This window comes from Phalacrocorax carbo, chromosome 2, assembly GCF_963921805.1.
Source record: "Phalacrocorax carbo chromosome 2, bPhaCar2.1, whole genome shotgun sequence".
Classification (NCBI taxonomy): Eukaryota; Metazoa; Chordata; class Aves; order Suliformes; family Phalacrocoracidae; genus Phalacrocorax; species Phalacrocorax carbo.
Window position 1 is genome coordinate 80,345,118 of NC_087514.1, and position 25,927 is coordinate 80,371,044.

At 38.5% G+C, this 25,927-nt stretch overlaps 1 protein-coding gene across 9 annotated transcripts in view; it reads right to left on the reverse strand.

The window, feature by feature from the left end:
- Positions 1-25,927, reverse strand: part of CTNND2 (catenin delta 2) — a 687,140-nt gene that overhangs the window by 398,459 nt on the left and 262,754 nt on the right. For all 9 annotated transcript variants that reach the window (XR_010371561.1, XM_064443391.1, XM_064443387.1 and 6 more), the window contains one exon: positions 25,496-25,608. Coding sequence is in view for 8 of the 9 variants with exons in the window: in XM_064443391.1 (XP_064299461.1) it covers positions 25,496-25,608 (113 nt within the window). In the remaining variant the exon portion in view is untranslated. The remainder of the gene's footprint in view (positions 1-25,495; positions 25,609-25,927) is intronic.

Consider the following 25,927-nt stretch of genomic DNA (forward strand, 5'->3'; position numbering starts at 1 on the left):
AAAATTGTAGTTGGCTCAGTTTTAATTTTTCAGACTTAGCTCTTCTTTTTCAATGGGTATAGGGGGGAATAAAAAAGCAAATACTCCAAAGCAAGCTACAGAAAGGTGTATAGTAGTTTTGGGATTGAAGTAGGGAGCAGTCTGGGGACACAAACATTCTGTGTCAATGGTGTATACATACACACACAAAGGCAGGAAAAAAGATGAATCATCCAGACAGGTTCAGAGGCCCAGCTATGCTTCCCATTGCCCCGACTGCGGAAAATGGGAAAGGAGCCGTGGGTTGTTCACCGCCCAGTCGGTGACAGCAGCTGGGTTCCAGTGCCCGCTCCTCACTACAGGGAGAAAGGCACAGAGAGGTGCTTTGGGTTAGTTTCTTCTTGGACTATTATTGATTTGTTCTGCCATGTTTATGCCGCTTTTTCAGTGGGATGGAACACAGAAGGACAACCAGAAGAGGCCTCTAGAGTAGTGTCACCTGACACTATGGGGACAGGCAGGTTCTTTGTGGACCCTAGGCAGAATGATGATGGCACCAGGGGCCAGGAGCAGGAGGTACTGGTCACAAATAGACGGGGGTCCTCCTTGGAGACTGCAAAATTTAGTTTGTGGTAAAATGCTACGTATGCAAATGCTCTGGAAATTATGATCACCTAAGGGGAATTTTTCTGTAATCCAAAAATATGACGACTCTAAGGCTTGTTCTAGCACAATCCTTAAGAACTATTCAGAAGTACTGCCTTGGTAATTCCTGTGTAAAGCTCCATCAGACAAACTAAGATACTTCAATATAACCTGTCACAACCTGGCTGGACATATTCACATGGATATTTTCCCTTGGAGAAAAATAATTTCAGTTTCATGAATGGTAACCATGGAAATATCAGATCAGCCAAGGCTTCAGAGGCCAGACTTGTTTATCAGATTTCACTTTCCTAAAGCGTGTTTAATATAATGGATATAATAAAGATCAAGTACATTAAATTGTCCAAGCGTTTAGTTACAGTCATTTGACATAAACCTAGTATTAAACCTGGACTGTCCTAGCTACAAGCCCTCAACAACTCCAAGATATAACCAAGGCCCAAGGATCTTCCTTTGTATCTGCTTCTTTCGTGAATGCTCTAACAGTGTATTGGATGCATTATACTGTTGAATACAATGCATAAACATTATCTGCTATTTTCTCTAAAAGTTTATGTGGTTAGCTATCTTTCCTGGCTGCTGCACTCAGATTTAGAGCAATTATACTGAGGGAGGAGTAAGGTCTTCCAGGGTGAGACAGAGAGGGAGAAATGCAGAGAAGAGAGGCTCAGAGCAGAAAGCAGACCTCAGCCATACTGCAGAGAAATCTCGGGGGGGGGGGGGGAAGGGGAACAAACCCTTAGGAGCCTAGAGGGATTCAGTCCAGAAAAATCTCTGACAACTGCTACTGTACAAGGAGAAAGGAACAACTTACAGTACATGAATACAAAGGGCACACTTGATTTTAGAACTTTGACTTTAATCTGCCTATACACCAGCACTGAGACTTCTCAATTTCCAGAACTAACATGCTCTAATTAGATAACCTTATTTCTAACAAAATGTATATTTAGGGAATAGAATACTCTCCTGCCTTTCAGTATGTTTATTTTGAAGTGAGGTGAGAGTAGTTCCAGCAGGAGGCTCATATTTGATCATAGACTGAGCAGTGTTTTAATACGATATTTTAAGTAGCGTTTTTCCCCTTAGAAAAAGACAAATGGATTGGAAAGAAAGCAGATAATGTGGGTTTTGTAAAGTATAAGTAGAAAAATATAATGTACAGTTTCTCTTTTTATCATCTTCTAAGTACAGACAGACAAAAACAAATTAAAATTGATAAGAGAATTGACCTCATATTAAAACTAATCTAAAGATTTTGGAAAGGCCAATAAAAGAAGCATAAGCTTAGTGGTGCATTTGCTACTGTATCTGCCTATGAGTATCATATTGACATGTAACAGTTTGCTATTACTTTCTGAAATTCTTCCATTCTTCTCAGAAGGTCAACAAATGAAACAAGGACAACAGCCAGTTGCTTGTCCATTTGTCAGGAGAGACCTCCAGGAGACACCTGAAAACATGAAAATATTTATTATCTGCTGCAAAAAAAAAAAACAACCTGAAAAATCTGAGGCATTCCACCACATATTTTAAACGGTGAATCCACAGCTATGTGAGTTCTCAACCAGCAGCAACAGCGATAATCTCCTCTGAATAAACTTACATGCTTCTCCTTCAGGGTGTAGTTTCATATTATACTTAATTCAGTCTAACAGCAGGCAGAGGCCAGAGGCGATGGACCTGCTTTCTCCCTGCTTTTCTGCCTCTTCCCTTGAGTTAAATTTAGCAATTGTGCAACTCTGTAGTGACTCCCATCAGCTTGCTCACAGGTTTTCATGAGTTAGCTTTCCCTCCAAGCAGGGATGATTTACTGTGACAAGACAGACCCAGAAGAGGAAGCAGAAGGAGCACACAAAAAGTGATGTGACCATGAGAGGGCTATTGCTCCTTTCAGTGGCAGTCGTTAGACCAAACTAAGCATCATATGAACTCATGTCCTAAGGCTGAAGCAGTAGCACGATTTGGAACTGAATCCATGATGTAATGGCCCTACTGAATGGTGGTTCAGTCTGCAGAACAGCTGCACTGCATGCAAACTAGATTCTTTTAGGAGGAAACTTAGCTGAAAACATTGTTCCAGAGGTACACCAAATACCCACTAAGCATTCACAAGCCATCCAAAATGCTCTTGAGAGGTTTAGGGGCTCGGACGTACTCTGCAGTGATTCTCATACTACACTGCAATGTGTGAGCTGACCAGGTGCTGCATTCTCATAATGAAGATGAAAGCCCTGGTCTTTAAAGATCCAAAACAACCACCAGACTTTGGGGGTAGCAAAATAGATGTCTGTCTGTTACAGAGATCCTGAGCTCATTTTCACATGGGAACAAAGCACTAAGCTTTCCACCCATTTGGATACCCACACCCTCAGACCCAAGATCACCACATGATAGTGTCCTCAAGGAGAGTGAACTTTCCAGCATCGCTGAACCCCATGGAAGACCCTTGTGAAGAAACATTCAGGGACACATCTTTGGTCTGCTCCGTGCTGCACACTGCGCTGTGCCAAGGCTCATCAATTCAGCCAAGGAATCAGGCAGAGCAGGGTGGTGGTAACAGTCTATCAGCAGTTCCAAAACAGTGAAGTAATCAGGTCCAGGATCCATCTAGAGGCTTCAGTCACAAGCATCAGGAGATAGGGCTGGGGACAGGACAGAAGACAAGCTATAGTGCATGTCCAAGAGGTCCATCCAGGAGACAAGCTACCAATAACGTATGCCCAAGGTCCATCCAGGTGACAGTGCCATACAAGGGACAGGAGGCAAGGCTACCTACAATGGGTGTTCAGTATTCATCCAGGAGACAGGACTGGAAACAGGTACACCTACAAAATGGCTCTGTGCCCTCAGGACACTGACATTTGGTCTCGTGTCATACATTTTCCAGCTGAAGGCTAGTCCACAGGACAGACATGGAAAGTTTTCTAGAAACCTGAGCATTATTAGTGCACCATTCTGCAAATTTATCTTGCAGGTGCGGGCAAGGATACTCACAGTGTTCATTTATTACCATTGGCCCCTGAATGCCTGACTGATACTAACATGACAGCAGACAAAGAACTCTACCATAGGTAACTTACATTGCTCTGGATAGGGTAATGAAATGGAAATTACATTAAGGATACCAGTGTATAGTAACGTAATGTTCATCTCAAGCACAACCTGCCTATACATTTATAGAGTGACATAAGCAAACTGAAAAGTAAGTTCTGTGTCACTGCCGCTCTCACAGACAGTCTGCAAGTGTAGTCATCTTGTAAAAAGCTCAGAGAGAACAAATATACTGTCACTTGACTGCAACATTTGGTACAAATTGACAACACTATCAGGGAAGTAGTATACATTTTCTGCAGGTAAAGCACTGGAATGCATTCAGAAAGGCTTTTCAGGTCTAATTAGTTCAGAGAACACTTAAACAGTTCCCATTAAATAATTCCTGGCCTTTTCATTTGATATATATTTCTTCTCCTTTAAATGTACTCTAAAAATGCCTGTCAAAGCCTCATGTTTAGAGTCAGTAGCTTCCACTGAAAAGTGATCTTTCCATAAAATCATTTACTTTTTATTACACAGTTATCCTATGTACAAGGGAGAAATGATCAGTGCCTTGCTACAGTACAGTAACTGTTAACTGATATTTCTTTACTATACAAGAACAAGCATAACCTACAAGTATCAAGTGCAAAACACAGATTAAAACAATGGAAAATTCATAAGTGAAATAAGAATCAAAACCAAGAGTTGGTGTTCTTATCAGATTTTGAAGTTAGGATAGATTTTAGTACTTTCAGGATGATAAACACCAGTTTAACCCTTAAGAACAGCTGCAGAGGCTCACAAAACAGCAGAAACAAAGGGTATATCAGTCTGTGGACCCAGAGACCATCTGCAAGCAGACTACCAGTTACAGTGAGATATGAGCGTGTGCTATGACCCTGCACACCTTGGTTTCGACTTGAAAGAAACATGGCTAAATGAACAGTGATGGAGCTACAACCAGACACCCAGCACTCCACGTCTGGACAACTGGTGGACAAGTGCAATGAGACAGAATGACTCTGCAGGGTAAGTACAGCCAGTCACTAGAGAAACCTTTCAGCAGCTGGCCACTCTGTTCCCCAAATCGGAGTATTGTATCAGCATGCAGCCTGCAGTTACTCTCAGTGTGTTCAGACTCTGCAGGGTAGAAACTCAATTTTCCCTCAAAACTGCCACATGACGCAGGATTTCAAGAACAGAGTATTCTAAAAGTCTACACTCAAAGTATCAGTAATTAAAAACAATGAGTTCCACATGGAAGATGTTTTATTATAATCCCTTAAATAAATAAAAAAAAAGATTGTGTTTTTTAATCAGGAAGACAGCTTAAAAGTAATATTTCATAAGTGGAGCAATTCACAGTATCCAAAATATTATAGCTGTGAACGTAATTGTGCACTATCTTTAATAGTTATGAATTATTTGGAATGCTTGAGCTTTTAGCTTTTTCTAGTTACTACGTGTTCAAAATCTCAAAGAAAATCTGGAAATCACTGAAGGACTCACAAAACCCTTTTAAAGAAACACATGATATTTTCATTAATTAAAAGCATGATTTTGATTCAGAGGAAAATAAAAAAGCAGCTATTTCTGTAAAATATATTTCCTGTAGTAATTATTCATACCTTACGAACTTAGCTGAAAAACGAAAAAATTCATATGCTATAACAGTGAAACAAATTTGATTTGAGCAGCAAGACATTTCTCCTCTTATAATAATACTGTGAAATCCCTATGGTTGCTATAACTTCTAATAATGAAGTGAGTTTGTTTCATCTTGGTTTTCCCTATATGTCTTTTTTAAAACATCAGAACTATTTAAAAAACCCAATGCAGTCAAAACTGGCATTTGAACTGAGTTCAAAAAGTAGGCAATGCCATTTTGGATGTTGTATTTCCCATAAGAGTCTGTTTGTCCTCAGGTATTTGAATATTTTTTAATGTTAATAGCTTTGCCCCCGATGCTACCAAAAGACCATCAAGATGACAGTGGAAGAGAGAAGAAAAATCACCCTGACAGCACATGCTGTCCTGTCAAATAAGTAAAGAAACTTTATTCTACATTCATTTCTCCTTCCCTAACTCCCCGTTTCTTTCACTGCAAGCCTTCTGAACAGGCCAAGCTTTTCCGAGCAGTAGTTGATGGTGAATCTTTCCCATCAGGCTTCATGCTATCATATTGCGAACCCATACACCTAAAAGATCCTAGTTTTAGAAAGTGTCCAACTTAAAAATAAAAGAGGTATCACAGTGTGACCATCTTGGCAGAGCACTGATGCCACAGAAGAGAATGGATGCCTTGGCAGAACTGAATGCTTCATTTACTCCCTGAAATCTTCCCTTCCTCCATGCAAATAAAGCTTCTTGTTTTGTTTGGTTTTTTTTCCCCATTCCTCTGCATGTGGGACCATCTAACAAAAGAACTGAAAGAAGGAAATCAACTTGTCTCCATGGGGTATGGCATCTAGGTCCCATCCTTTTGAATAGAAGCATGACGATTCAACAGAGAATTAAAACTTCAATATTTATCTGTACAAACTGTGCTAGGAAAAGCACTTAAGATTTCACCTTTCTGAGATAAAAAATGGTCCGATAGAAAATGACCTTGAATTTCTGCCTCAAAACTCTTCAAAATCTTATTCCTACAGATTTTCAAAGGTCTGAAGTTCTAGATAAGAGAATTTGCAATCTAGCACAGATTGTTTAAATTTAGCTGTCATTGTACCAGCCTTTTCAAAGCCTCTGCATTCTCTTGCAATTCCATCTTACGAGAAGGACCAGTGGTCAAACCAGTGCTGCAAGGTGGCATTTTCTGGAGATTAACCTCTAACCATGGCATAGTAAGTCAAAGTAGATATTGCCAAGCTTGTGAAAATCAAAACAGAAGGAAATCTACAGAATGCACTATTAACCCCACGTTTAGTATCCTTATTTTTACTTCCATTGTTCTCTTCTGTAAGGATTATACAACAGCTCCACTAGCAATTCAAATAGGCAAAATCAAAGGTCATTTTCTAAGTTCTTTACCCAAGCAATACCTTTGAAATGAATGAGAGGTCACTGAATTAAAGACCAGCTGTAGGATTTGTAACTTCCATTAAAAGGCCTGCTGCCTGCTTACAAGTCACATTGCACAGTACTCCTCTTTGAGATTTGGCTGCAGTAAAATCAAACATGAGCTGAAACAGATTTAATGATTTAATTTTTTAAATAGATTACTTGCAAACTTTAGCAACATTGGTGCAATACTTTCAGACTGCGCAATTCAAAGGAGGCGAAAGGAGGAAGGCAAGCACATTTCATTGAACGGATAAAATGTCAGCTGCAATAAGTGCATGTGGTCGCATATAGTATTCTATTTATAGCTATTACCAAGAAATAATAGCATATAATATTTCTGACAGACCTTCACGGAAGTACTTAATTCACTCAGACTGCAAGCATCTATGAAAGCATTATCATCTTTTCCAAACTTTACTACCTGTAGTCTTGCAGCCCCAGATTCTGACCTGGGACCCATTACCGAATGTGCTATGTTAGCAGAACACAGATGAACTATGTACATATTTTTCATCGTCATGAAGTGATGATAAAGCTTAAGGACACAAAGTGATTGATAATTCCCGCAGAATCCAAGAATGAGATACCTCCAAAAGCCAAAAGAGAAAGTAAGAAGGAGATTCTGATTTAACTGAAGGCAGTAGACTGGAAAGGTCCATATTTATTCCTAGATCAGCTGAGAACCAGAGATGATCAACAGAGAAAAAGTCCTCTGTTCTTTTAGACCCATATTATTTTTCAGAGAGGGTTAACTGGTAAGAATTACAGTTATTAAGACATCAGAGCCCTTGGGTTTTGAAACTCATGAATATGATGTCACTCCGATAAAATAAATTATTTACCTCATCAGACATTCCAGGGTGGCAAAACTACCAAATCATATGGAACAGATCACTACTTATCAAAAGGCCTATACCTTTCTAGTATCAATAAAAGAGAGGAGGAGGGAAAGAAGGAACAGCTATAAATACAACAAGAAGCTAAATCAGAACTGAAATGTTAAGAAAAAATATGGAAGTGGTAGAAATATTAGATTGCAAGAAGGCCAGAAAATGATATTAAGAATATCCAGTCATGGTTTATACCAAAATAAAAGTGTACAACAGATTAATTATAATTCCTCCTTGTTTACACCATCAACTATGTTGATGCCAGAAACAAAATGGCAGCTCAGAACCAAAGCACACGGACGTCTGCTGGGGCTTTGCAATGCAAGAATATGTCAACATGAGTGGCTCATGCAGCACTGGGGCAGAAAGGTCCTGCTCGACCCAACGTCATTTTGGTTACAGCCTTGGCGTAACCAGTCCTGATCCAGCTACCAATCTGCTCTGTGTTAGACTTCATCCTACACCCCACACTAGACAGGAAATGTGTCTGGTAGTTTTTTTGATGAAAGATACCTACTCTTATACATCACAAGCTAAATTCAAGCCACTTGAACTCTGAGCAGCAAAACAGTAACATTGAAACAACTTATTCCGGTGAACAATTTGAATAAAAAAGCAAAATAAACCTTTAAAATCCTATCTTAATCATTGGATTAGTTTAATACTATTTAGCATTATTACTGCTTAGCATCACTTAATATAGCTTTAAATTATAACAGGATAAAATAAAAAAAACGTAGTAGATAAAAAATTTTGTACTGCAGGCTGGTTGCACTCTTAATAAATGATGTGCTACTGTTAAAATACTTAGGTAAATGTAGTACTGTTTTTCACTAAAGTCAGCATTAATGCAGAAAGCTGTACATTAACCGCAGTATATTTCTAAATGAGTAGCCACAATTATATCTCTTCATTGTGTATATCCTGCATTATTTTAAAGAAAACAAAAGTCATCTATAGCCTACATTTTCAGCAAATGCTTTAAACGACCAAAACCTGACAAGGGTTATATTATGCATGATAACAAGGCTGTCTAACTTTTACTCTTCAAGAAATAAAAATCATGCTTATTTACACATCGTTGATGTCAGGAGGTTCATGTCACAGATTCTCTTAATAACATGAACAAGGGCATTTACTGTAACTACATCAATATCCCTTTCTGTTGTTGGGTCTTTTTTTTAAGCTGAATATAAACTATCATCTAAATTCATTACAAAGCAATAAAGCAACTGATTATCAGCACCTCACTGCAGAAACAGAGATTAATCTTGAAACAGTTGTGTATTCCTGGGCTACTAAAATAAATACATTTAGAGGCATTAATCTATTTTATTTTTATTTTCTTCCTTTCTCCGCAAAATGGATCACTAAAGACAAAAGCTAAGTGATTTAAGTGGAAAACCTATGTAAAAATTAAGGCAGAAGGCATGAAAAAGACTTTTGGTTAATTCTTCTTTTCATAGGTGCTAAGACTAAGACTTTATTTTATTTTATCAGTAAAGTTGGCTGTAGCAACATGGATTTAAAAACAAGTTCAGAATCAGAACAAAATTGAGTTGTAGTACAATCAGAGTATTACAGTAGTAAGGACAGTAACCCTCAACCTTTTGCTATTTCTGTAGCTTCTGATTAGAGCCAAGAATAAAAACTCAAGGAAGGTGAAGGCCTTGAAAAGTCTTCAACTTCAAATGTAAATGCTACTGCCTTCTTAATTACAGCACGAACTGAAAACACTTGGGGGAGGGAAGTTCAGAAGAAAGGAAGGGATAAGTGAATGAAAGAAGAATACCCCATAATAAAAGTACTACTCTTTTGACATCTAACTTCAAGTACTTTTTTAAATCAAAAGAAAAATCTGGGAAATGTAAATGCTGCTACGGAAGCTGTTTCAGACTGACTTCTGTAATTTACTGCATAAGCTACACCTCCCTTTTCAAGAGCAGAATTATATACACCATTACATATGGGTAAGCTGTATCTCTTTTGCTCGTTTCTTCAACAGAACTAACACGGACGGACAGAGAAAATTAGAAAACTTTTTGCAAAAGTTTTTCATACATGAAGTCACTTATGCCCTGATGTTTACATACCCCCTAGGAAGGAAAATGCAATATATTGTGATGTAATACATTTAGCAGACTAGGATAGAAAGCAGAGGTAATGATTACTTCAAATTATTAATAGAGTCTTCTGTTCTCATCAGCAACTTGCAATGACTATTTCCTCCTAACAACTGCATTTATCAATTTACATACACTGTATTTCATTGATGAATTATTTGGCCATGAACATCCAAAGATGTGCCAGAGCTTTCTGTTAATCAACTAGAAGGGGAAAATTGGATAGCTGAACTACAAAGCACTGATTATAATTGGATCAGTTGTATGAGTGTAATAATGAAAATTCTTGTAATGTTCTATAACTACTAGTGTAGCATTTTGACTAAAAGTGACTCAATCTAGACTAATGCTTCCAGATCAAAGTTGTTGAAATGCTGTTATTATATTAGGTTGAAGTGGTTGAAATGAGTTTAGATTAAAATACTACTTACACACTGGGTTTTAGAATAAACAACTTTCATACTGCGCAATATAAAAGTAAAAAGGAATGATTAACTGCGTTATACCATCCCAACTATATATGCCTCAGCTTACAGAAGAGAAGGTATTCCAGCACAGGCAACTACTTGCCTTTGGAAGGCAAAACCACATCAGTGCCGTGAGTTAAATCCCAGGTGCAACACTAACTTATTGTGAAGATCACTGTGCGTGTATTATTCAGTAAAGCCATAAACTGAGCCAAAAATGAAGGATGGCTCTCTTTTACACTGGTAGACTGGGGAAAAAAGGCAGTGACAGAAGGGGGAATAGAAGAAAACTACAACGTTGGTGTGACAGTTGTTGCTGCATTCTCTATACGGTGCCCAGCACTATGAAAGGAAGACTGCAGCCTTCAGATGGCCCAGATGAGGGGGAAACTCCCACCTGCCAGTGTTATCCTTCCCTCATGGCCCTGCAGCTTCCTTGCTTTCAGCCATGTCATCGTTCAGCGTCAGCTGGCAACTGAACACCACGCAGCCGCTCGCTCACTCCCGCCCCACACCCCTGTGGGATGGGGAAGAGAATTGGACGAGCAAAAGAACTTGTGGGTTGAGATAAGCACAGTTTAATGATTACAATAAAATAATAATAATAATGATGATGATTATGATAATAATGACAATAATGTTAATATAATACAATGGAAAAGGAAGGGAAAGGGATAAAAAAAGGGAAAAAAACCACAGAAACATGAACGATACAACCGCTCACCACCCGCCGACCGACGCTGCCCGTCCCCGAGCCGCGATTGCTCCCACCCTCCCCCGGCCAGCCCCCCCCCCCCAGTTAACATACTGGGCATGATGTTACATGATATGGAATATCCCTTTGGCCAGTTTGAATCCGCTCTCTCAGCTGTGCCCCCTCCCCTCCCGGCTTCTTGTGCACCCAGCAGAGCATGGGAGGCTAGACATGTCCTTGACTAGTACAAGCGCTACCCAGCAACAGCCCAAACATCTGTGGGTTATCTCAACATTTTTTTTTCCATGCTAAGTTCAAAGCACAGGACTATACCAGCTAGATCGAAGAAATTTAACTCTATCCCAGCTAAAACCATGACAAGCCACCAAAGGTATCTTGCCAATGATGCTGTCTTTGACTCCTTTCTTGCAGGGCCTGACCTACAGCATGTTTGCTTCTACCAGGTTTCAATCAGACACCTCAGTGGAAAAGTTATTACCACTGTGAGATTAGCAGCCTTCCATCCCAGTGGTCTCCAAAGTGGCGTGCACACATGCCAGGCACCATGCAGGAAGGGAATACTTTTGTACCATTAATAGAAAAAAGAAAATTTAAAAAACCCCAGTGTTTATTTCATTTTTCTCTCATCCTTTTATAATTTGTTTTTGTTTATGTTTTATAAGGTTCATAATATATTAGCACAGTAGTACATGTATATAATCTGTAAATAAATATCCATATGTTTCAGGTGAATGCTCAAAAATGTTTTACTGATAGGGGTGCACCTGTGGAACAAAAAAACCTAGTTTGTCTGGAGCTCTGGGAAGCCTTCAGGTGGCTGCATTTTGACTTACTCTCTGTACAAATGCATTGTTACACAACTACTGCTTCATGACCATTTCATTTCTAAATTGCTCTGGGGATAAACCATGTTTCCGTGGAGGGACAATGTTGTCTACAGAACCAATGGCTTTTCATAACTTGCAAAATGTACATCAGGAAAACAACTAGCTCTCTGCTTATAATAGCTGAAGGCAATCCAGTGGTATTGTATCAACTTCTGCTGCCTAATTCTGTTGTTGCAAAGATTTGTTTGAATCCCTATCAGGTACTCTCTGCTTCTCATTTCTCTGTACAGCGTTCCAGATATGCAGGTATCCTACTAACCAGATCAGGAACTGACCTACAGATGTGATGACTACCCATAGCAGCAAATGAAGCCAGTAAGATCTCTTCAGCAATCGGTCCTAGATTTCTGATTGAGTAGCCAGGATAAATGGGTATTTTCAACTTTCACCTTTGGTCCTCCAACTGTTAAAACAGGGCATAATACTGTTCCCTGACTCCTCTGCCTTACCCTTCTGTCCTGCCCTTCTCTACACTCTGCCCCTGTTTCATTTTCCTCATTCTGCTCCATCCCACTCTTCATTTCCCAGACCCTCTTATTCTGGTGTGCAACTATTAAATACAAATCTTCACTTTATAGACTGAATATGGATTCTTCCAGGTGCCTCATCAGCATTTTGAACAAAGGTTCCTCCTCCCCAAATTTTCCCTCCATACATGTATGTAACTGGAACACTAAATGCACCTGGAGGTCTGCTGCTTGACCTCTTGCCACTGGACTTAGAACACAGAAGGAAGGATGGGATAACACAGAAGAGACACCCCTCCCAGCTCCAATACTGTGCCCCATCATACACCAAATTAGGTAGACAGCAACAAGCATTATAGGAAAATGGGGGTTTATCTCTGTAACTCTGCGCAAAGGAACGTTTAGTTCCTCTGATAATAGCAAGGCCTTTTGGTGCAAATGTATAACAACAACAATGAAGATGATCAGTTGAAATTCCCTGCAAAACCTCAGTATGTGCATCTTGAGTAGGAAATATTCAAACTGGAAAGTGCAGCTGGGCAAAATATGGAAGAATTGAAAACTTGGTTTAACACAAACCAGCAGGCAACATTAATGACAGACGCTACTACAGCCTCTGTCCATGATTCCTCAGAACTGACTCCTTGAAGCACCTTGGGTACCTTACTTCTGTTTCAGTGTGTGATGTCAATTGCCCGTGGCCATTAAATACTGTCACCATGTTACAGAATTTGTTCTCACCTGTAAACTAGCTACTTCTAAGACATCACAAAAATGGTACCTAGTACCTTTGACCCATAAGCAGTAAGCACTAAAAATGAGCTTGCCTGGACAAGTTTTATCCAAATTTCCTGCAAACACTCTAAATTCAAGAACTTTATAACAGTAAGGCACCTTCCATCAGCATTATCCTCAATCTTGCCTTCCTCTAAACTTGCCGAAAAACATTTCAACATCTGATAAGTAAGGATGGGGACAAAAAGAACACTGTCAAATTATTAAAGCAGAGCCCAGCAAGGTATCATAAAAAGGAGAGCTAGAAGGGCTGTAGAGAAATAGTCTTGTCACTCATGTCCCATTCTTGATAGATATTCTACATGTCCTTGAGCTTCAAATGATAGTTTTTACAGCCTCCTTAGGCAATCTATTGCAGTGCATATCCGTCCTTAATGGTAAATTGTATTGCTCTAATTTTTCAACAAATGTCTTGTCAGAAGTAGCCTGAACACAGAACCTCACTCTGTAAGATATAACTGAGTTTGACATTAACAACTTATTTCCTAAGATCAGTATTTCCATGTTTATTTCAAATTAGTGCAATATTCAAGTGTCAAGCTTGCAATAACACATTTAAATTGTGAATGCAATAATTAGAAAGAGTTTTCAGATATCTTTGTATTATGCCAGAAGTGCACTAATATAGAGGATACACTGTTAAAGACCACAGTCTTTATTGGCTTACATATCAGTAAATGTTGGTATGTAAAGTACCTGCTGTTTTTTCTGTTATTGTCATTCTACATTTTTCTGGTTTTGTTTTTCCTTCTTCCTGGTATTAGTGAAACAGAAGAAATAAAAAACTTGAGCTAACTAAGAGAGAATCAAGGTGACACCTGACAGCCACAGATAAGGCTGTCAGCCTATAAGATGCTTTCTTAGGGCACTAGAGAGAAAAATATCTATATCCTTATTGTCATAACTTCTCTGCAGTAACTTTGATGAGATTAAAATAAAATCTGATACCTTAATTTCATAAACATGCCAGTGTTATGAGTTTGGCAGTGCTGAATATTACTGTGTTACTGCTCTCATGGAGGTGATATCTCAGGAGGATAATTGGCAAGCAGCAGAAGAGCGAGAGCATCTGTGGAGGGGGTGTTTTAAAAGTCTTGTTGGAGTTGTTGCCTTTAGAGACATATCTATCTGGGAATGATATGACCCATAATACTATTGTAAAAGATATGGATGTACTGTAAAAAAGAAAATTACACCAGACCTGACTGCTTGGACATTTGTTGGAAATTTGCCTTTCAGCAACAGAAGCTTATCTGCTGCAAAACTGTGAAACTCGTTAGTTCCCCGTAGAGGATCAACAGGACTAATCTGTTTTCTTGATGTGCCTCATTGGGGAGAACCAGCACAAAGCCCCCACAAATATTATATTAATAGAAATACAAAAAAGTTGTATAACCTTTTACTTCATCACATTTTCTTGCTTTTGTACCAACTTCTCTCAGTATTTTTTCTTCAACTGTTCTCCTAAATACTGGACTTCCATACAGTGTGGATAGACAGGCTCAAACTTAACGTTGCGTCAGGTTGCTCTGAATGATCAGATCACAAGTCTGATATCTTAATCCAATAAACTGTCAATCTGCACAATATCATTACAGAATCACATTATTAATAGGAATTGTACCAACTGTTCCAAGCACAATTTATTTCCTACAATGAACATTTTCTTCAAATCTTCCTTTTTTGGTAGCGGTCTCAACCTAATTTATTGACCAAGTCTAATAGGAGACAGAGTTCATCACCTTTCAGGTCTCTACATCTCACAGCCGAAAGATCAAAAGATAGAAAGTACGAGGAGTGTTAGACACTAACGTCAGTATTTCCCTGATTGCTATCTCTTACTTCTAGAACATATTCTCTGACTCAAACACTCTTACATGTGGCGGTAGACATAAAGCGAGCGACATCAACTACTGATGTCAAACCAGCATAGGAAATTAGATTTGGTATATTGCAACAGTTGCCACAACAAGCAGAATCTGTCCATTTCACTTCTTGACAACTTACTGTATTTCACAAAACTCTTCTTTCTAAGCAAAGATTTCAGAAGTGCCTAAATGCTTTGTTTAAGCATCTAAATCAGTAGTCTGATTTTCAGCTCTTTCTTAGCAGGCATGCATTATCAGTGACCATCATCCGTCAGCTAGCAAGCCAACACCTAGCAAGTCACCAACGATTTTTGTGGTGGGTAAGTAGATTGCTGGAGAAGATGAATAGTATGGAGGAGAATCCCTAAATGACTTACCTAAGCTATAGACTGAAAACTGACATGAGATAAAACAACCCGCTTTATTAAAGTGGCCAAGCATTCAAGCCACATTGTTCATTCTTAGTTGTGGTCTGACAAAGGCTGCTTCAATTTCAGTTCTTCTAAGATTACCTAAATTAACTCCTTAAGGATTTTTCATGCAACAAAAATACCATCTCTTCAACTTTTTCTAAGAAAATCTCTCTGGCTTTGTTTTGTTGGGGGTTTTTTGGTTGTTTGTTTGTTTGTTGTTTTTTTTTTTGGGGGGGGGTGTTGGTGATGGTGTTTTAGGGGGGTTTAAGGGTATTTTTTTATTTATTTATCTCTTTTAGAGATAGCAAGGAACTCAAATAATGCAAAGACTTCAAAGAAAATATTGTTATAACAAATGCACATTTTCCCACCATTTTGGCCTAATTGAATGGTTTTTTTCCGGCTCATTTTGTTTTCATGCTGGCTTAGGAGCATTACAACCAATGATACATGATTATTAAACATGGAAGCTGGCTTCCTAGTAAAGAATGTCTGAGTTTCTTTCTCTCTACTACCTTGAAACCTACAACATGTTTTTACCAGGATATACGACAAGCCCAGTAACACATGAAAAGCTTTATACAATATCTGGAAATATATCAGAGTACCACACTTAGCACTGACAAAACATTCCTCATCAACGTAGCTACATTTGTCCCAAAATCAATTTTGTACCCATTCAGGTTTTTAAAATGGAACTGCCATCAAATAAGACACAGGATAGACATGAATCAAGTGACACAAATAAATACCAACAGGCCCAGTGCAACGTTTTCCTTCTGCACACTCCAGACTGAAGAATTCTAAGGGATAATGATGTTCAGTATTGATTCCACCAACATTAGCACTGTCCTTCAAAGTAACAGTACATCTCTGAAACAAACCTCCTGCTCTTTTCCACTTCCCAAGCTTTAGTCTGCGTCATGAAGAGGTCCCGTGGCACAGCAACTGAATTGTTTTCAGAAACTAACCTGGAACACGCTCTGCAGGAGCCTACCTTTGCTTCAACAACTAATGGCAGGCCAATCCATGGGACAAAACTAAAAAGTCTGCTATAAATCCCCTCAAAACACTTACAATATGTCTACTGTGTTCTCAGGACTGTGTCTTTCCTTCTCTGAGCCCCAAGAATTGTGCTGCACTCCTGCTAATGCAGACACAGCTATAAGCTGATTAGGTTTGAATAAATAAAAAAAAAAGGTCTCTGTCCTCTGATTTCTCATTTGACTTAGTTTACCTACGTCTAAATAGTTCTTCATGTTTACCCACACTGCTTTGCATGGATCCTACATAATACTTTTGAGAAAGAGGGAAATTATATATGCTGTACTTACATCTCTTCTGCTGTTGGCAGTTCCTGTTAAACAAAAAGCTGTAAGGTAAAATTTGATGAGTAAAAGAGAAGCATGTTTATTATGGTTCTGGGGGGCTTTTTAGTCTCTTTTTCACTATGAAAAAACCTTTTAAGATGTTCTTGACTGCAAAAGAGAAACTAAAATATTTACCAAAAAAAATGTAATTTTTGTCATATATTCACAAACTAAGGAAGGAAATCACCTGTGATATACTCTGCCCCTAAAATGTTCTCCTGTTAAACAGTTCTGAGTTGTTATAGGATCCCAAACTAGTCAGAGCTTCAGGATGGATGTGCATAGATCTTTTTCAAAGACAACTGAAAGGCTCCTACACAACTTCCATTTTCCCACACAACTTTTATTAGAGTAGAAAATAGAAACTTAACATTTAATCAGAAAAATATCAGAAAAAAAACCACACCCCCAATCCTTCAGACGAAAAAAGTTTATATCCCACTCTTTACCCATGTGTCTTCACAGCTGAGTGCTTGCTTTTATAGAATCATAGAATTGTAGAATGGTGTGGGTTGGAAGGGACCTTTAGAGGCCATCTAGTCCAACCCCACTGCAGTGAGCAGGGAAATCTTCAACTTGACCAGGTTGCTCAGAGCTCCGTCCAACCTGACCTTGAATGTTTCTAGGGATGGGGCCTCCGCAACCTCTCTGGCAACCTGTTCCAGTGTTTCACCACTCACAGTGTAAAAATTTTTTTCTTTATATCCAGTCTAAATCTACCCTCCTTTAGTTTAAAACCATTACCCCTTGTCCTGTCACAACAGGCTTTGCTAAAGGGGTCGTCCCCATCCTTCCTATAAGCCCCCTTCAAGTACTGAAAGGTTACAATAAGGTCTCCCCGCAGCCTTCTCTTCTCCAGGCTGAACAACCCCAGCTCTTTCAGCCTGTCTTCACAGGAGAGGTGCTCCGGCCCTCAGATCATTTTTGCGGCTCTCCTCTGGACCCGCTCCATCAGGTCCATGTCCCTCCTGTGCTGAGGGCTCCAGAGCTGGACGCAGCACTGCAGGTGGGGTCTCACCAGAGCGGAATAGAGAGGCAGAATCACCTCCCTCAACCTGCTGGCCATCCTGCTTTTGATACAGCCCAGGATATGGTTGGCCTTCTGGGCTGGGAGCGCACATTGTTGGCTCATGTCCAGTTTTTCGTCCCCAGTACCCCCAAGTCCTCTTCCACAGAGCTGCTCTCAATCCCTTCATCCCCCAGCCTGTATTGATACCAGGATGTTGTGGTTTAGCCCCAGTCAGCAACTAAACACCACGCAGCCGCTCGCTCACTCCCCCCACCCCTGCGGGATGAGGGAGAGAATCAGAAGAGCCAAAGTAAGAAAACTCATGGGTTGAGATAAGAACAGCTTAGTAATTGAATAAAATAATAACAACAATAACAACAACCTGTAGTGAAAAGGAAAACAACAAAACAAGAGATAGAGAAACAAAACCTGGGAAAAACAAGTGATGCAACCGCTCACCACCTACTGACCAATGCCCAGCCCACCCCCGAGCAGCGATTGCTGCCCACCAGCCAACTCCCCCCAGTTTATATACTGAGCATGATGTCATATGGTATGGAATATCCCTTTGGCCAGTTGGGGTCAGCTGTCCTGGCTGTGCCCCCTGCCAGCTTCTTGCACATCTCCTTGCTGGCAGGGCATGGGAAGCTGAAAAGTCCTTGACTAGTGTAAGCACCGCTTAGCAAGAACCAAAACATCTGTGTGTTATCAACATTACTTTCATGCTAAATCCAAAACACAGCACTATACCAGCTACTAGGAAGAAAATTATTGAAGCTAAAAACACGATACTAAATTTAGTTGCTCTTAATGAGTGGAGCAATCTCTGCATCTTTCTAATGGGTTCCACCTGACCTGGTCATTTATAGCAACATAAAGACATCATCAGATAATGGGGGGGGGGGGGGGGGGGGGGGGAACCAACAAAACCTCATAAAATGATACATATTCAGACTTGTAGAGCTTGTGAGGAGCATTTTCAGAAACTCACATTTTCAAAAACCTGCCTGCTTTTATTGCCATTTTTTATTTCAAATAAACTTATTAATTCAGTTGACAAAAGTTTATCCAAGCGTGACTTGTTAAGCTTTACACAATCCACAATGAAGATGAGCAACAGTGTGTGACAAAACTTTGAGCTTATTCAGCTTCCGAAATACTGAGCAAACACACATTGCAGAATGAGATGAATTTTTTAGCTACAGCATTTGCTGTCAAAAGTTCAGTCGAAATCTTCTCTGTTCACCGCTGAAATGCCAATCTTCTTAAAGAACATCACTTTTAAAAATCTGAATGCATTTCTTGAGTGTAGTGACTATTAATATCATGCTCATGGTTTATGTTTAAAAAAAGCAAGTACAAAAATTACACCTGGCATTTTCATAAGTAATGATAAAATATTGATTCTTTTTACCTCTGCTCTGAAATAATTCTTTTGCATTTTTTTCTTTTTAAAAGTTACGCTTCTAATTTACATTTAATCAAAAGGGTTTTTTTATTTTTGTTTTAAATTTATAAGCTTCCCAGTAACCCTTGGAGACATCACTGTAACCAAAGCAATGTGGGGAAGTTTAAGATATTTAACTGATAACTTGCTGAGTTGATGAGGAACCATAATGCAGGCAAAACAGTTTTCCAGTAATGTTGGTATACAAAGTTTACTTGAAAGTTGCATTATTTTCTAAATATGACTGTTGACCAAACTCTTTGCATACAAACAACTGTTCTGCTCTCATAATATACTAGAAACATATATTTTTCTTTTGGCTCATATTTTTGCTCTAGAGTCCACACCATATATTTTTCAACTTTGTTTTTTTAATACCTACGTTCACAGGGAAATGCAAACTAGACATTCATTGGTTTAGAGTTTTTTCTTAAATACTTGAAGAATTTCATGTAGGAAAAAATGTAGAATTTTAATACAACTATTTTCCTAGTATTTATGTAGAAATAATCATAAAAAGCACAGGAAAACTTAGATAGGAAGGGGAAGTCATGTGTTTAGTATCTCCAAGAATGGAAACTCTACAACCTCTCAGTGCACCCAGCTCCAGTGTTTAACCAAACTCATGTTAAGAAGTGTTTTCCTTACATCTGGTCAGAATTTTCCATGTTCCAACTTGTGTCTGTCACCCCTCCTTCTACCACGATGCATCTCTGAGAACAGTCTCACCCCGTCTTCTCTACATCCTCCCGTTACCTGGTTATAGACAGAAGAAAGACCCCTCCTGACCCTTCTCTTCTTACAGCTAAAACCCCTTGTTCCCACAGCCTCTTCCCACACATGGTGTGGTCTCTAGTGTGCAACGTTCTTGGCAGCCCTGCACTGAACTTGCTCCATTATGCTCATGCCTTTCTCACACTGGGGAGCCCAAAACTGGTACTTATGATGTAGCCTCATGAGTTTCAAATAGAAGGGAGGAATCACTTGCCTTGATCTGCTGGCTACACTTGTGCTACCGCCGCCCAGGACGCAGCTGGCCACCTTTGCTGCAAGGACACGCTGCTGACTCATGTTCAGTTTGTTGTTGAAGAGATCCTGCAGGTTTGTTTTTTTTGTAAAGTTGTACTCTATCTAGACAGCCCCTGGCTGTGTTGTCACATAGGGTTATCCATCCTAGATGCAGGAATTTGCATTTGCTTTTGTTTATAAATTTCAATTTCATAACATTCCACTCAGCCCATTTCTCCAGCCTGTGCCGGAACTAGGCTGTAGCAGCCTCACCTCTGCTGGGCTACTGGATTTGTCAGCTCCTAATATTAAATATCTACAAAGGCTTTATATATATTTCTACAATAAGTAGCCTACATTAGATCTAACACCCACAGCTGTACAGGAAAACTTTTAAACTGCAATTTTATTTACTTGACCAACATGGTGGAACTTGTCTACCTATGTCACAGTCCATTTCACCTACCTCTTCAGTGTCCTTGAAATGAAGGATCTTATGGGTTTATCAGTTAGACTTGCTAGACATTTTTTCAGGGAATTTGCAAAAATTGTATCCTCCTAAGTAAAACATCTTCTTCCCCAGTAATAAACTGTGAATAACATATGCATCTCTGAGAGAGAACTACATTGAAGAAAACATATACAAAGCAGGTAAACTTGCAAAGCAATTCAGTAAATTAGATTACAATTTTGCTAACTGTAAAATACAGAAACTTTAGCATGTTCTTAGGACACTCATGCACAAATACCATTCTTTTCAGAAGACCCTCAATAGCAAATGGCAAATAACTTCTACTAATTTCAGTGGGGGGTTGAAATTTGGTTGAGAAAAATTCTATTGCCTAACCTATTTGCAAACTATGTGTTCAAAGAGAAAGAGTAGGCTATGCTTGAGCTACATTTCTGAGTTCAAACAGTAAGGCTTAATCAAAAAATAAGTAAAGAAACATAAGTCGCTCATGCAAAACTGGGATAAAGAATGTGAAACAGAAACTGATTTTAAAGCTTTAAGGATTTACTAATAAGTAAGTATAGTTCTTCAATGAAGTCCAAAGCATATTTGTTTGTATAAAGACACAGCTTCCATGTATGTTACGGGTATATGCATGCAATCTATTTTCTTGCTTGTTCAGTCTTTCCATTCTGTGGCACTATTTTGTCTGAATTCTTTCAAAAGAAAACATGAAAAAAATGTGTCTGAGTCTTCAAAGTGCCTCAGAGATTTTGTTTTAATCTCTGCAAGGAAAATAAAAAACACTCTCATTTTAATCAGCTTTTGTTTTGAGGAACTACATGATATGGTCATGGGAAATTCAGGAGTTTGAAATACATGAATATGTGCTTAAAATTATCAGAGACCGAAGACCTCAAAGATATGCAGGCATCTAATTGCCCTCTGTACAAAAGGGAGTGACAGACTGATGGATCTGGCCCAGGAGGAATAAGCACCTAGCCAAAGGGATGGAGCAGTATAGAACATCACTTGGCTCCTTATGTAATGCATGATGAAATTTTAATACTCAGCAGGCTGAGTATTGAACAGCTCAGAGTTTGCCAACAGGGGAACACTGTGGCATGGAAGAGTTCCCTAAGTTTTGTCCTACTTCATGGTCTACACATTTTACCTGGCTTTATCAGAAGCCATTGATTCCCTCTTTGATTCACAGCCAAGAACCTGTTCCTGAAGAGAAGGCACTCGTGTCCTTTTGGTACAATTCCTAGTGAATATGGTCCGCTAACCCTCTCAAAAAATGACTACTGATCAAGGAGATGACAAAGAAAATTTATTTAGGGTATTTTGATGGGGCCCAGCTGTGAGATAGGTAGGCACAAAAATTATGAACACTATTAAAGCTATGGTGTTTCCTCACATGCCCAAAATCGATTCTTCAAGGTCAGCAAATGGTGCTGTGCAAGAATGAGTGTGTCCCTTCAGTTAAGCAAGACTTGTCACAATCAGAGCTTTGGATAGGGCCGTCAGTTCCAGCTAATCCAATCTCTTCTGAACAACCTGGAACATCTACAGGCAAACTACACTACAGAGATATCACTTTGTATCACAGAAACTACAGACGCCATTCTTCCTGCCTACTTAGACCTGCCTCTCACCAGGCTTGATCAATCTGAGCTATCAAGCTATACCAGCAATTCCTGTTAGGGATCTAGGCTGCATAATTTTGTGCAGAGTTGCGTTGTGCAAATTCACCTCACACTACTTTCTAGATCCTGATTTCCATGACAAGGAAAGGTTATATAGAAAGTCCTTAAGGACTGAAAATTTTACCACATGGAGCTTCACAGTACAGCTGGATACACAGCTCCTACAGCCAAGCATCAAATGTGCAAGATGAGTACAGAAAGCAAAACTGAAGCTAGACATAAGAGCCCTTTAGCATGTTCCTAAAAACCTGGTTGCAAGGGCACAACCTTAAGACATTTAGGAAGACTCTGTGAAACTACTATCCCAAGGAGGTAGAGCTGAGATCGATTTGCCTGGTATCTCCACGATGAAGGACACTGTAAGTACTTGTTGTGCATATCTGCAGTTGTTTTAAGATATTAGACCCAGATACGGCAGAAAACACCACTGTAAGCTGTTTTAGCCTGACTAAAATTGCAAATAGGGATAGTTTCCATGTACTAGTTTTAGATACTTGAGTACTAACAGATATAGGTAAAAAACATTAATAACGAAAATTCCTTTTAGATATTTTGAGTGAATTACTTTAAAGGGGGGGGGAGGATCAAACTTCCCAATATTAAAATATGCTGATTACAATCAGTCCAGTCTGATTATTCCTTGATAAGGAAACACAACCGAATAATAAACCTAGGTGTCATCAGAAAACAGTGACATCACTGAAGAATGTATATTCACTTCTACTGCAGACTTATAGGTAGGATTTCACTTTGAATAATGACAGTGTTTAAAATAAATGTAATTGATTTAAAGATTGTTTTAAAAAGCTCTTTACCTACAAAAGCTTAGTAATAACAGCTCTAAGTTCTGATTTTAGTTTGTGTTGTGCCAGAAAAGCATGCTTAAAACAATTACTTAATTATTCAGTAGTTGAATAAAATTAACATAGCAAGGTCTTCAAATTACTCTGTATTGGTAAGAAACTTATTTGCCACAAAATTAATTACCTTGTTTTAAAGCAGGTATGTCTAAAAAGCTTAGCTTCACAGGGGGTCATATCTATGACAAAAAGTACGTTTAAGCAAGCCTTTTCTGCTCCTCCAGACTCCAAAAGACTTTCAGAAATCAGATACTTTTTTTCTTAACACATACTATTTCACTACATAATTCTTTATCTTCCAAGCCTTTGTCTCACTATACTATGTCAAAGGAATAGTCTCAAATCTAGATGACCCAGCACAGCAGTCAGTCTGATATTTAACTTCACTTAATATTCATGTTAATTCTAACCCCTCACGTAACGATTTAGTATTTTTAAGACTAACAGAAAATCAAAGCTCATTTAATACGTATGGGAGAAAAAATGACCCAACACAAACTAATATAGGATTATTATTTATTTGCTTTTTAAATCACTTGCTAAGTCTAAGAACAGCTATCTAATTGTAAGCTTTCAATGTTATCTTCTGGACAACAGTATTTCAAGTATTTTTTTAATATCTTTTTAGTTGAAACACTAGAAATTTTAACCTCTCATATGTAAAACATTTCTGGGGCAAATTACAGACGTCAAAAATTTGCACAAAATCTCCTCAGTTATTCTAGGTACTAGTTTATTCCCCACACAGATTAGCAGTCAAAATATTAAAATTCTCAAATAACTGGATTCTCTTGAGAAAGAGCTGAGTGACCTTCAAACCACTGATGACTCAAAAATATAACTTTACCAATAGGAAAGAAGTTCACCAAGAAAACGTTTCCTTCCAAACAAGAAATTTCCCAACCTCCATATCACTGGCTGGAATAATCCTAAAATAATAGTATTATTCAAACATAGTTCAGAAAGCTTTTCTGAAATGCAGTCATACCATACTTATTTAAAGTGCTGGGGGAGTGCACTAAAGGTACAAATATAGTACTGTACTGCATTGCCAAATATTACTTACTCCGTGCTTAAATAATTCTAAGTAAAATAGTTTCTCTAATGTTAACATAAGTCTAGTTGCTGGGGAAGATTATATAGAATAAATTAAGATTTTATCTTAGGGAGTTATTACTCACTTGATTTATTAAGAATGTTTACGTTTAAGTCAATTTCATGTACAGCTTCTGCTGAATTAGTGGAAGATTCTTCTGACTTCTGCCATTTACATTGAACTGTTACATTCAGTATTTTTGTTGCATCTTTGGCATTCTACTGAATAATTACTTCCTACTTATCATGGAAAACAATCATTTATTTGATTGAAGTGTAGTCTGAAATGCTTAAACTGAAGAAGAGTTGCTTGCAGTACTGACAGATATTTTTTGCAGTTTTTCTCCAAGTATCACACAAAACTTGGCACTAAGCTTGGCATTAATCTGATGTATTCAAAAGGTATTACACTTAATATTTCCAACGATAAAAACAGAAGATATGTCTATGCGACATATATTTTCTCCTTGATCCTTGAAACTCAAAAATACCATCACCTTTTGTTTATCAGGTTCACCTGAGAAAACAAAGAAACTAGTATCAAGAAGCTCAAAACTACAAAATCTTTACTCGCACCAAACTGACCAAGAGATCAGCTTGTTTTTGATACAAATTCTTAAATACTCTCACCACCATCCAAATAACGTACCAGAACAATTTCTTAAATTAAAGAAAGCCAATGTTTAAAAAAAGACAGCTACTCATATCTTATCATTATGTTTTGATGTCAGGTCAGCAGCTTTAAGTAATTCTCTCTAAAGCTTTTAATACCTTGAATGATGAAATCATGATAAAACAGGTTCACACAACTTACCAATATATCGCTGCAAATATGATGGTAAAAAGCTCTCGCTGAAAATTACAGCTGTATTGATAGTGGAAACAGGAGTTTTGCTTTTAATCCATTTAGTCTACAGCAAATCAATGAATTCCAAATATGACTACTATTTTGTTTCTGGACAAAGCAGATACCAAATGCATGGAATTAAGCCTCTTCTTGAAATTTTCTTTTTAAAAAGCAGATCAAAATGCAAATTTTCAAACTGTACCGAAATCGTATGCTCTCTGGTGTATAATTTTTTTACAAGATGATGATCATTCTTGTTCTCAGTGGTAATTCATAACAGTGACAAAACTCATTACATTACAAAGAAATAAACAATTTGTACATTACCTAATGCTGCTCATGCTTCCAGTTTCTGATCCAAGCTTACATCTCTCCAGCTGGCTAGCTACAATCTGACGTTCTGCCTCAAGTTCTCGAGTCAGTCTCTCAAACTGCAGTTCCTGAAAAAATAAACCATTTGTTTTGACTTCTCTTGTGATTAAGAAGGAACTTCAGTACATAAAATTATAATTTGTGAAACAACTATTAGTATAATATCTTATAGAAGGGGGGGGGGGGGGTGTTTGTCTTTTTAAACACATCTGCAGTTCACATTTTTGTGGTAACACCTACTCGTTCCTTCATTCACTCTAATGATATATGTCATGGAATGAGCCAGTTTATCAGGAGTGGAATTTCCAAATACATTAAACAGTTTAGGCCTACATAAAAATCATTCATAGTTCATATACATGTCTTAGTAGTATACAAAAGTGTTCC